General features: G+C 34.7%; 1 protein-coding gene across 2 annotated transcripts in view; it reads right to left on the reverse strand.

The window, feature by feature from the left end:
- Positions 1-285: 285 nt before the first annotated feature.
- Cx (cephalothorax) overlaps positions 286-13,867 on the reverse strand; it is a 107,819-nt gene continuing 94,237 nt past the window's right edge. Inside the window, exons 2-3 of one of the 2 annotated variants that reach the window (XM_023162696.2) lie at positions 7,819-8,158; positions 286-4,279 (exon numbers count right to left, since the gene is read on the reverse strand). In XM_023162696.2, coding sequence (XP_023018464.1) covers positions 7,854-8,158 — 305 coding nt within the window. In that variant the 3' untranslated portion in view covers positions 286-4,279; positions 7,819-7,853. The remainder of the gene's footprint in view (positions 4,280-7,818; positions 8,159-13,867) is intronic. The other variant, XM_023162695.2, reaches the window with a different exon arrangement.

The raw sequence follows: 13,867 nt of genomic DNA on the forward strand, positions 1-13,867 counted from the left end.
TTCATTTCTTGTTATCAGTCCTATTTTTAATTGTTGCCTGCATTTTATTTAATTGCTATTTCAGTTTTTTTGCTTACTATAATTGTTATTTTTTAGCTGATCTTTTTCATTGTTATAGATTCTTTCAGGGATTTCAAATCAATTTATATCACATTAGACAATGGAAGTCGGAACTAATGAAATGCACTAAGAAACATTGCATTTCCTGTTTCACTTCAGTACAGAAAATGGAATCTCCTGTTTTTCAACAGAATCATAACTTCTACCAAGGTGAAAAAATAAACATATTTTATTAATAGTTTTATTCAGAATGGACAATTACAACAGTAACTAATATCAAGATGTACAATCTAATTGCTTGTTCCACACACACACATGTTATTTCAAGTACATAAATAAATGGAACAAAATTTAAAACAATATTCAACTAACGATATAAACACTATAGTACAATTTTACAAATTATCCTCAGTACGGCATTTCATCATTTTCAAATACTGATTTGAAACATTATAGAGGCTTCTCTAAAGATAGGAGGTAATTTCTTTTTTTTCTGATTGGACATAGGTCCATATCTAGATGATGAAATACAGAGCGAGCCAAGTATTATTGATCAACATTTTCATACCAATGAACATGACCCAGTATGTTTGACACACTCTGTACATCACGAGTCAAGGCTATACTATATTTAATTGTATGTACATGTACTTATATAATCAGCATTCACTCAGTATATAACTAATTTAATAATTTATCCACAATTGATGAAAATATTTACAGAAAAGTGAAGGATCTATTTATGTACACTTATGCCTTAACTGTATAATCACACTTGTTTTTCTCAAACCATTATTAAATAAAGTGAGCACGATGTCTTTTCACAAAAGAAAAATATACAACAAAGTAGTTCAAAACAACTTTTTGGGAAAACAAATTTCAACAATATATTGCACCAATTAATAAAGTAAAGTGTTCTGCATTACAGTGTACAGTTTATGTACAGTGTACAGTTAATGTACCAAGTCACCAAGATCAGATGCACGATTCATTATATATTTCATAACCTCAGATAAAGATTACTGGAATTCAACACTCTGGAAGTGGAAATTGTGAACCCAGAATTTTGAATGAGATAGAGTATCAATATACGACTAATATTACTGGAGTTTAGTCCCAAGACAAAACCGTCATTTTTAACACCTCGACACTGTTTCAATCACCAAGTGATCATTTTCAAGAGGAAGACTAAGGTGTAAAAAATAACAATTTGGTGATTGGGATTAAACTCCAGTAATATTCATTACTACAAAAAAGGTTCCAAACAGTGCATTACAGTAAAGTATTTCATTTCAAAAACTTGAACAATCAGAGTTTCATTGGAGAAATGACCTGTTTTGACGGACAATTTGAAAAAACATATTTTTCGTTAGACGTAGGCTACTTAATACTCTATCAGAATCAGCAGTTTTTACCAGAATCAGTTATGAAAAATAACAAATATTTTTATTGTATTGACATTATTTCGTATACACAGTGAATTTAACGAACTTGCATAATTGTTGCGCACTATTTGACGCAGTTCAGAAAACTTTTTCAATGTTCATTGGCACAAAACCAATATACTTTATTCAATCATGGTACTTCACGATGTTTCATCTTTCATTTCGTGAAACTTAGTGGCAGTTGTTAGGGAACATCCCCAAGGGTTTTTGTAAAACATCTCAGTAATGATGCATTCGAGCAGAGTAAAAAGTTGAAGAGACTGAATCGTTTGATGAGAATTTGCCAAAGAATTAAGAACTGACCAACTGTCTTTTCTAACCCGTTAGTTATAAGAAATTGGTAGGTAAATTATAGTATTTCAACCACTTCAGTGGGGTCATTAGAAATGCAGACTGGTAGTAGGATATCTGAATTTGACAAATAAAAATGTTTGCTGGATATCCGCTTGTAATATGTACCAGCTGGAAATTTTCGGTATCAGTAGATTATTTGAAATAACTGTGTTTTATTAATAAATTAATGGAAGTTTACTTGTGTATCATTCTCAAAGTTAACCTTTATATGTTCAACGTTTATTACAAAATTGTTAGAACAGAAATCTTCATTTATATACGGAAAAATAACCGTAATGTAAAGCAAATAAATACAATGAGCTCATGGTAGTACCATGTATCAAACATATTGAAAGTTATATGTATATTTTATAACTGTTGACCTCAGAATTACAAATTCCAATTCCAGTGAAAATAATATCTAATTTACATAATACATCACAATCATCTTTGTAGTTCAAAGTTTCCTAACAAAATGATATTTCTTGAGAAAAATTCATGAGTTTAAATTTTTAAAATAAAAAATGTTGAGACGATTGATAGGTGATATTATTCAAAAATTGAATGAATGTCTATTATAAATGAAAATCCGATAATTTCGGCGATAGTTTTGAATAGTATCAGCAAGTATTTTTATGAGTAATACTTTGAGAGCAACCAAACAAACAAAAATAACAGTTTTCGGTATAATCTGGAAATTCATCCATGAAATTCCAAAAATCTTACAGAAAATTGTATTATTCAGTGTGGATAGCAAATAATTCTACTTCAACAAGGAAATTTGTTGCAACCATATAATGATGCAAAAGAAAAAGTTATAATTGAAGAAACAACCGCATTTTACTTGAATAACAAAAAATACACAACAATTCTCTAGCTGAGGAGTTACATATCTAATGGTTTTGAAAATTTCGAGAGATAGTCTATCCCACTTTTCATTACCTTTGGGATCACGATCAATATTAAAAATTTGTTCTGATATTTTTTATATAATATTTCTAAAACAATTACGAATATGAAAAAAATCATAGTCTTAATCCATGTGCTCTATTTGTATTTAGCTGAGTAATGATACATGATTCATTTCAAATAATAGAGATACTCGAAAAATTATACATGAAAGAAATTACTCTCCCCGTATTTTTGGTCTATGAAAAGAAGGATGTTATAACTATTATCCCCTGTTAAATAAATTCCAAGTTCAGCAATAATTTCTAATAGGTCCTGAGGCATTAACAAGTAGATATCCTTTTGTGATGATCATATTGCTAGTTAAAAAAAGAATATTGATAGTAAAAGGCAGGACCATCGAACTGACCAGTTTTTTCAAAATCCACACACAAGACGTTAAGTTTTATATAAACTCAGAGCGGCTATACAGTATTTTTATTTTTATTCTATAGTCTGAAATTTACCCACAATTGAAAGTTCAAACCGTCGATTATCTTTAATCTACTATTCAAATTATCTATTAGCCAAAGTTGACAGTTTCAACAAAGTCGACAGGCAATAATTTATGGTTTGAAATATCAAACCACAGTTTCAACTGTGTGATATAAGTAATTGAATAAGGCTATTCGACAGTTTCAATGGATAGATCAATCTATTCAGATCATAAGTAATCAATACTTCAATCTGTCGAAAATCGCTCTTCTATAGTATGAGCTGTCGACTACAGATAATCTGAAGATTACTTATAATCGACAGTTTAATCTATCGAATATGGCTATTCGACAATTTCAACCATTGATTATAGGTGATTGACAGTTTAAACTGTTGAATAATGCCAATAGATAATTTGAACTGTCGACTATAGATAATTTATAGTTTGAACAGTTGATTATAGACAGATTAAACTGTCGACTACGTGTGATTGGCAGTTCGTACTGTTGAATATAGCTAATCGACGGTTTGAACTAACGACTATAGATAACCTATAGTTTGAAGTGACTTTTATAGGTATTCAACACTTCAGTCTGTCGAAAGCTTGGTCTGTCAACTGTCAGTTATAGATAATTGACACTATTTTAGTGTTCACTGAAAAAATACTATGCCTCAGTAGTTTCAAATCAAAGTGAAACTAACTTTGTCATCAAACGATATCAGATTTAATCATTAATGACACAAACATTTTCAACACATGAATTCATCATTACGTTCCGACCAGAAAATATTCCTTCCTCTATCTCTTAAGTGAATTCCTCATTTCTTAACTGCCACCCGGACTCACAAGATGAACCATCGTGTTACCATGACCCGAAGACTGCTGCATTATCCGATTCGGGCCTAGGAAGGGCCGCAGTCTCCGTTGTAGGTGGCCCAGGGCTAGCTGTAGGGACTTCCGCAAGCGTAGAGGCTACGTTGCATGCCTCCCATACCTCCCATCCCCATGGCCTGGTGGAATGCATATCCTTCGTCCTGGAGGGACGCCAGGTGGAAATCTGGAACACGAAAGCAGCGTGAGAGTCTGCAATCAGGGCGCATTCATAGGGATGGGAAGGAAGGTTTTTGTAGTTTGTGTTATTGAAAATTGGTGCATGTTGGTTTCACGGTTCCATTTTGCAAAAATCTATGATGATACCTCAATTATGATGATAATGAAACATACATGGTTCAATCAAAATGTTGGGGACATAGAAAAACTAATAAATTAAGGTAGCTCCACAATTTTCGAAGCGTTTTTCGAACTGTTTCGAATAAATGGAGGAGTATGATTTGAGAAAGTTCTGGAGATGATCTCCCAGTTGAGGCGTTGCCTCTCAAGCCATTGTTTTGAGTGTGGATATTTGAAAAAATCTAATGGGGATGAATCTAGAGAATATGAGCGTGATATTTCGAATTTCAGTTCTATAACTTTCTTCAAAACTGTACACTGAGACCTTTTCTCCGGATTCTTCGTTTAGCATAATGGTATATAGTTCCCTATTTCTACATCAGAACCTTCTGACGTCACTTCTTTCAATGCTCCGGTAAATATTGGTATCTCAGGGTCTCATTGCATATTTTCTTTCTATTTCCAAATAGGTTTTGGGCATGGGCAAATAGGTTTTTCCTATTTGCCCATGAGTATTAATTTGCCTCTAGAGTGTATGTGAACCATAACAGTAATTGATTTATACCGATCCGAAGTCCTACCCCCACCACTTGACCTTGAAATGACCTTGGACCATGCCAAAAGACCTTGACTAGGTTTCTTTAAGAAAGTTTTCGGCCTTGGATGACCTTGAATTACGTTATCGGGCCTTTCATGTTTCGAACCCTTCGTCGCAACACTTTTGACTTTGAATGACTACACTTCACTATGGGCTATGTGCACTTCATATGACGTCAATACATGGCCTTGAGTCACATGATTAACTATTACTGAGATTTGAGTCAACTGACCCAAGGGCATTGCAATTTCGAAACAGAACAGTAAAACATTTTTTGTGGAGAGAACCATACAGAAGACTCGATTGATAGTAAGTTAATTTCAATGAAATTGCGATTTTTGAGCTGCTGAATCTGATTTCAATAACATTTTTAGACACTTTGATTATGATATCAAGATAATCAATGTTATTTCTAATATTCAGCAACCCATAACGATTTCCAGGTCTTGTCTTGGTGCTTGAGATTCAAAACCTATAAAAGCTACATGGTCGAGAAACGACAAAAATAGATTTCAATACAGTAAAGTTTATCAAGAGATGATTTGCCTTGCTGCAAAATATTTACTCTGGCTTACTGTTAGTCATAGATGATCGTTATGAAAGATCAGCAATAATACAGGATAGTACCAAACCTCAATGATAAATTGGACTCCCAAAGGAGGACCGTTGCATAGCCAAGCTGCGACATTAGCCACCGAACGAATTTTCGACTTTCTGGGATCATCAAATTGCCTGTAGAGAGAGGCAGGAGGCGAATGTTGGTCGATATGAAAGTTTGGACTCTTTGAAGGGCCTTTCATCATTGCCATTGATGGTGGAACTTTTATGTCGAAACCATGGATATGGCAAAATGTCCTGCATGTCAAACATATGTCATTTGGTGCTTATTTACATAGATACATTTCATAGTGGTGGCAATGCAGTTATTTGACTTGACTTTCTATTTTAGCAAAGCGTTTCCAAATGAAAACTAAGAACGTGAAAACAACTTGACCAATTTTCTTCCCGAAACATAGCAAGCGATGAATAAAAAATAAGAAGTGAACTACAGCTTTTACACTCAGATGGTGAATATAGCGGACAGCTGAAAATAGACAGATGCAGCTTATTTACAGACAGTTGAACAGCGACATAAGTATAATTCCCTGTATACATCCGAATTTGTTCAAATTTCATGCTGAATAAAATTTTCGGAAAACGAATGCTAGACAGGATGTGGTATAGAGTTTTTTTAATCAGCTGCGGAGACATGATCCAGTGAAAATTTTTGAAAATTCAGTTATAGCCCCAAATGACACAAAATATCTAACTGAAAGAGTGAAATGTATATGACTGACGTAAGGATTGTGTAGATTCTCTTCATTACAAAATAATGCTCCATATAAGAAAACAATCTCTAGACTTGGAATGGATATGATTTATATTAATATGTGTAATATTCTCTTTTTATCATCCTACGAAAAAATTTGATATTTTGTTCTCTCAACTGATACTTTTGATACTTTCTTTATATATGTTCGACCAAAAGAAAAAAATATAAATGAAAATAATTATATAAAAAAGTAGTTGGTTCCTATTTGGACTCAAAAGTGTTTTTTGCATTCCAGATATTTCAAAATCAACTACAAAAATCATTCTGTTTTGAAATGTTATTGAATTTTTTTTTCTGATTGTTATATGATGATATATCGAATTCGATATCAGAATAATAATTTCCAGAAATTATTCAATTTCAAAAACCCAGTTATTTCCCCAAATGATTTATGTGATCTGTATAGTTTGTAATTTTTTTATTTATTTTATCAATTATTTGGATGAAGCTATTCGAAATTTGTTGTCGGGATCAATTTCCGCTTCTATTGTGATGAAATTTCATTTTTTTTAAAAGAAATTCCAAAATATTGAAAAAAATTATTGGAAAAAGTTTTCTGGGCTGCTTCAGATACTTTTGATCTCCAGCCATTTTTTTGAAAATTGCATTAGTGTATATTTTATCAATTCATTAAAACAACGATAAAAATAAAAACAACAATAAAAATTGATGTCACTACCATCAAGGCTTACTCCTCCCTTTTCACTCCCTGTTACAAAATGTATGACTTTTGTAACGCAGAAACGAGTATATGAATGAAAAAACGTTATATCTATTCAATTAGTACTATACAATGAAATACCTCTTTAACAAAATTCCGAAATAAAGTCTTTTTCGTAATATGAAATGCTTCTCAATATCGAAACTAATCCAATTGACCCCAAAAACAAGTTGGCCATGTCACACGCACAGTCAGAAGACCAAAAATACAGGAAGAAGAAGAGGAAAATTAGATTAGGTAATATAATTAAGTTTTACGCTGTTGCCAAGTTCATGTCGAATGACCAACGTTTTTATTCGATTCTGAAAAAACTACTGACAATAAAAATGTGGAAAAATTAAAACGAGGTACTATCATACATGTAGTTTTCATCTATGTGTTATACCAATAAAAGCGGAAAGATCCATTCAAAGCGCCACAATGTATATGTTGAGACAGACATAGTTTTGACGCAAAAAATTTGCGACATGTAGAATTGTACGCCTACGTGCAATGAGTCTTAGCAAGATTCAGATTTCAATTTATCATTTTCAATAACAAGATAAACTTTAAATTGAAAGAGGCATATTTTAGGAGATATATATTTTTGGAGAGAAAGTTTTTGGCTTTCTTTCTCTAAGATAAACCCATATTCATAGCCCAATCCATTGCAGACATATAATCTACAAGAAAAAATTTGTACCACACCCTTGTCGCCTTCGTCAAGCAAAAATCAAAAAAATAAAACAAAAATACCTATATAACAAACGAATCACATTCAATAAAACATCCTAAGTTGCGAGATGAGCGAACTGACTAGGATGCAGGTCAAACTGATAAGGATGACCATAGGGAGACATGTGATACGGAACGATATTCATACTGGCCATCTTGTGTTCCTTTTTCCACTTCATCCTCCTGTTCTGGAACCAGATTTTGATCTGCCGCTCCGTCAGACAGAGGGCGTGGGCGATCTCGATTCTTCTTCTTCTCGTCAAGTAGCGGTTGAAGTGAAACTCTTTCTCTAGCTCCAGGGTTTGGTAGCGGGTGTAGGAGGTTCTTTGTCGTTTTGTCTCTCCGTTTGCATTGACTGTACCTGTAAATGAAATATCGGTCAGTATGAGAAAATTTAATTTTTTTAATTTCCAATTATATTCCATCAAGCAGGAGGGTTACATTACAAGAATATATTTCAAACACCCAATTAATAGTCTATGACCTTCATATCTACGACACTAATGGATTTATTGGGCATTTCATGATGAAATGATCAACAATGATGCTACATTTCAGTGGAGGCATAACTTAGGTATTTCAATTTGATGAGATGTACACTACAAAGGATGAGACATGATCTGTGCGAGGTCAACACGCTGCGCAAGTCAAGGATCTTTGTTAGACAGAAAGTATTCAGAAAAAATGCAATTTTGTTATGAAAGTTGCACTTTAGGCAGGACTGAGGCTATCAAGTATTCTAAACGTCAGGGTTGCCACCTGTACCTGAACTGATAAAAATGAATTACTAGCAACTTTACTACTTTGTACTTTTTTTATTACGTTTAATAACCAATGTACTTGAATTGCAAAAAAAAGTGGCAACCCTAGTTCTAAACGTTAGAAAATTCGTGCGCAATGAGGAAGCCAGGAACAGGCCTGGTTCATACTGCGTATTGTAAGTATGTATACAGGGTGTGACCTACACGTAGCCAAATGAGAAAATATTCATTTTTTAAACCAATATAACCAACGTAGTTTGATTAGCTGCTGCTAATTGTTCATATCGAATTTTCGTGAGCTATAGGAAATATGCTGACGTCATACAGCCACATGTAAATAATATTATCTCTGGAGAAGGGGACGAAATGTTGAAGTTGCAGAGAGTCTCGATTAGCAATAAGTAACAGCTGGACTGGAAGATTCGTGAGCTAACATAAAAAACCAATTTTTTCATAAAATTTTATTTCATTTCTTAATATAGTTGCCTTAAAGGGCGATATAACGCGATACAACGGTCTTGCACGATATCCAACACGTTCCTGCCCTCAAACTGTCCTATCCCACAAAATAGTTGTACGAGAGTTATGAAAGTTGAACAAGTGTTTTTTGGAGGTTGAGGTTGACTGAAAGTTATATGGATTTAATACTAGTAGGTTATCAATTACGTGAGTTTTACGATCGAGCATAGAACTCCACTGTCCTTTTGGGACGAGAAGCCGGCCTTATATATCGGTAACTATTGTTCTAGAATTCTATAGTCGTTTCGGTACTGAACTAGAGTTCAACCGACGGTTGTCGATTCGTCACAATAGTTTTCTAATGAGACATGTCAGCGAAACTTGTAACGGTTTAAATTTCTGAATTCAGAAGAATCAGAGAGCCGCCCTGTAGGTTTGTTATTTTATCACCATATTGCTGGGATAGTGGGTTATCTAGTAAGCAGGAGTAAATAAAACCGATAAGATTTTCACGGTCAGGATTTGAAAACGATTCAGATTAGTGTCTATCGTAAAGCCAACACGAAATCAAAATTCTAGCTAGAGACTGTCCGAAACCTTAAAACATCTAAGGTCAGTCAAATTAATCAATTCAATATTTTCATTTCCTATTCTTGAAATATCGGTAGAGAATTCCATAACACATGTTTTCAGGTTTTTTGGACAAGAATAATAAGATCACCTATGAAAGATTCACGTCGAGCACTGTCAGACCTTTTATTCATTTTTTTGGTGATAAAAAAAAGCTGTCAAGGCATATTTATCTAGTAATGGGATAAATTCTTCGGAAAAGGTATAGTTGCATCATACATATCATTCTTTGAAGTATAAGGAGACACTCTAGAAAGTACCAACGGAGAGGCGTAGCAAGTATATAAGAAAAATATCAAAAATGATAACACGTGAGTAGAAGCCCTAGTATTGTTGATATATTTTGGAGCGGTCTGAGTACTGAGATCTACAGGTCATTCCTAAAATTAGAGGATAGTTCAAAGCATTTTCCTTTTATCTGTGCACCTAAGACAGCTGTTGAAGGGGGTAATAATTATCGAGTTTGATTGAAGTTAATCGAAAAGTAGATTCTGGAAAAATTGAGATTCAGGCAGTTACTTTTAACTGCTCATTTGTTCTCTCATTTTCAATTTACGTTAAGGTCTATCTCTGTCAGTTCAACACTCGAATCTTTTGATTCGATATTTTTTTACATTTGTTCGTTGCAAATAACATATGAAAATCAATTTATGAGTTATTACATAGTTGGTAGTGAAGTTTGTAAATATTTCTTTCTATATATCAATTTAATATAAATTTCAAGCTTGACTGTTTGGTTATTTCTCTAACCCCTTTCCTGTTGAATCCGTTCAACTGGCACCCCAGGGCTTACTTTTTTTCCCATCTATTTCTACTGTACAAAAAACATATATTCCTTACCCACGTCCAGCCCCGACAATAATCGAGTAGCCTGGGCCGAACTACCTTTTGGTAATTACATAAATACCAAGGTAGGTTATAAACTCTTTTAAAATTCTGATCAGTCTCATCAATAATATAAGTAACGGATCCAACTCCTTTTCGTGTTGGACCCCCTTTTTAATAACTGCATGATCAATAAATGCTAGTCCCAAAACTAAAATATCAACATTGATTAATTGATGAAAACTCCTTCATAATCAGTTATCCCATGAAATATTTTGAGTTGAAGAAAGGTATGTGAGAAAATAAAGACACTTTTACCACCTTTATCATTGTCATCTTCGATCAGTAGTTACCATTTGTTGAACGAAGACTCGAAAGAATACCATGAAACAGACCTGTCGATGAACTTTTTTCCAAGAGTTTCCAGAGTGGCTCTCACCTAACCATTTCTACCATACCATAGAAAAAAAAAATGCACCAGTTCCTTCCCTTCAAGAACTATCTCTGGATATTCCCTGTACATTTTGATAATGCATCGAATATTGCCCGAAGGTTTGTTTATACAAATTCAAAACCGAACCGATTCTCAACACCTCCTTCGAATCGGATCGTAAATATAGAATAGCCTTTAACTTTTTTGAATACCAAGATTTACAGCGCTCACAAATGTTAGTTCATTTCAAAAGTGACAACATGCCAAAAATACAGTTTTATACGCATATGCTGGATAAAATAAAACATGTGTGACAATTATTTTTTCTTCCTTGCGAGCTTTGCCAAGAATGAAATATATTTATATAAATTAATCTTCCGAATAGTGAATCGTGAAACGGCTTCATAAATTTCAGTTGGTCATTGCATTTTTGATTTTTGGAATGTGAGTTGAACGTTAACTGAAGTCTTGTTGGCCTAAGATCCTTTATTATTCGCTGAAACCTGATGTGAATTAAAGCAAACTATTCCCGACCTATTATGATGAATACAGAAAAGATCGTAAGCTTAAATTTCTCAACTGGTGGTGGTCTGAGGTTCTCAACACTCCTCAACTTGATTAAAATTTTCCCGGCATCGACCTCTTACTCTGTCACTACTATTCATCTCATTATGTTTTTTCTATGTTGTAGTTATTTACATTCCTCCATCTTCAACATTTGATGAATTCAATAATTTTGTTGAATCTTTTGAAACACATGAAGTGTGCAGTCAAAAAGGGTCATAATCTTAGGTGCCAATTTCATTGATAACAATTTAGAAGATAGACAAACCTACACTATTACTAGCTTTCTAATTCTTTTGGATCTACGAGAACTTAATAATATTCCCAATAACTACAAAAGAACGTTAGACTTGGTAGATTAGATTCTCGGGGAGCTGACTTCTGCCCTGATTCACTGCGACCTTTTCAGATATATTGTGATGCTTCTTGGTTGTTAGAGCTCATTGTCTAGCTTGATCTCTTTGATGAGACTCCATAGCCTTGACAATGACCCCTACATATAGCTGGCAGCCTCTGGTTTCTCTTTCCCGTACCTTGCATGTCTCAGCATGCACAAAACACATGCAGTGCGGTTTCTTCCTATTTTTGACAGAACCTGCATTGGGTTTTTTCTGTCAGACCCATGTTGCTCAAATGTTTCCTGAGTCGGCTTTGTCCCGTTAGTAGACCCACCACTACCCTTACAATCTCACGGTTGTGGTTTGCAGGTCTTCCGTGAATCTAGGCGATTGTTTCTTTATGAACTCTTCCACTTGCCTCATTCCTGGGAGCTTATTCCACCAATCTATCGACTCAGCATCTATGAGTTTATGGATATCTGTATATATGCTTTCGCTACCCCGCAGAAGGGTTCTTGGCCGATCATAGCTTGGATTCGCCTTCACGGGCTAGAATATCGGCCTTCTCATTGCCTTTATGACCCTCATGTCCGGGTACTCAAGCTAGAGTGACCCTATTTTGGGTACTTAGCTCCTTGAGTGTGCTCAGACCCATTTCCACCAACCTTGAGAAGATTCGAAAGGAGCTGAGCGTCCTAATCGCCACCTGGCTGTCGGAGAAAATGGCAATGGTTTAATTTGTGACCTTCTGCCTATTTATTTCCCCTATACAGTGTTCGATGGCCGCTACTTCTGCCTGGAACAAAGTTGCTGAGTGCGATTCTCGTATTTGCTCTGCCTCTGTATATACCGGCTCCCACTCCGTCTTGGATCTTTGAGCCATCTGTATTCTTCCGCTTTTACCGGTGGGCCGTTTTTGCCAGTACTGTCTTCTTGATATGATGATTTTGAAATCTTCTTGAAATTTGTACTGCGGAACTGTGTTATCCACGGGCAATGGTGGAAGTCCGAGTAGGACCTCAAGTGCTGCAGTTGGGGTCGTTCTCATGGCTCCCGTGACACTTAGGCACGCCAGCCTTTGTATACCGCCTAATAGCCTAGCCGAACCCGATTGCTTTATTCTTGTCCACCAAGTCACCACACCGTATGTTATCATGGGTCTCACTACCATTGTATTTATTCAGAGTGTCATTTTTGGGTTGACCCCCAGTTTTTCCCGCACATTCTTGTGCAGATTTCTAGGGCCATTCTGGCCTTATGTGCTGTTTTGTGGATGTGGAGGTTCCACGTGAGCCTGTGATCGAAAGTCACACCTAAGTCTTTGACTTCCGTGGACTTGCTGAAGACTAATATGACGTGTACTGTAAGTCGTTATCATGTACCTCTTGTAAAAGAAGACCTACATCATTCATCACTATCCATTGTTCTAATTAGAATATGTATAAAATACACTAATTTTGGAACCGGTAGCAAAAAGACTTTAAAATTCAAAAAAGAAAACTCTCAGACATTATACAATGAATTCTTAAACACAAATTGGAATATATTAGATAGTATGAACGTACTAACCAAGTGAAATTATCACACTAATTAAACAAAAAACAAAACTGCATAAAAATATAGAAATACAGAAAATATTGCTTATTGCCAACAGTTTGTAAGGATTAAAAAAACCGTTAAAGAAAAAATTAAAGAGGCCCGCGCCCATTATCTTCAGTTGAAGAATGAACCTAAGTCATTCTGGTCCTTTACACATAACAAAAATAAAACCACCTCTGGAATTCCTGCAAAAATGTTTTACGGTGACGAATCATTTGAACACCCTCAGGAATTAGTAAATACCTTTGGGAAATACTTTGAAAGTGTCTATACAGCGATGGAACCTGAGTTGGAAAACATTCAATTCAATATCAATTATAACACGGTAGATATCAGCTTTGATCCAATAACCGAAAAATGAATTTTAGATGCGGGTTATAAACTCGAAAATAAATTCACTTCAGGTTCCTTCATAATGAAAGATTGTCTGAGAGTATTGTTCATTGCATATAATCTTCAAT

The sequence above is a fragment of the Leptinotarsa decemlineata genome, unplaced genomic scaffold, assembly GCF_025532065.1.
Source record: "Leptinotarsa decemlineata unplaced genomic scaffold, Ldec_3_MD MMD2_tig00026361_RagTag_RagTag, whole genome shotgun sequence".
In the NCBI taxonomy this organism is placed as follows: domain Eukaryota; kingdom Metazoa; phylum Arthropoda; class Insecta; order Coleoptera; family Chrysomelidae; genus Leptinotarsa; species Leptinotarsa decemlineata.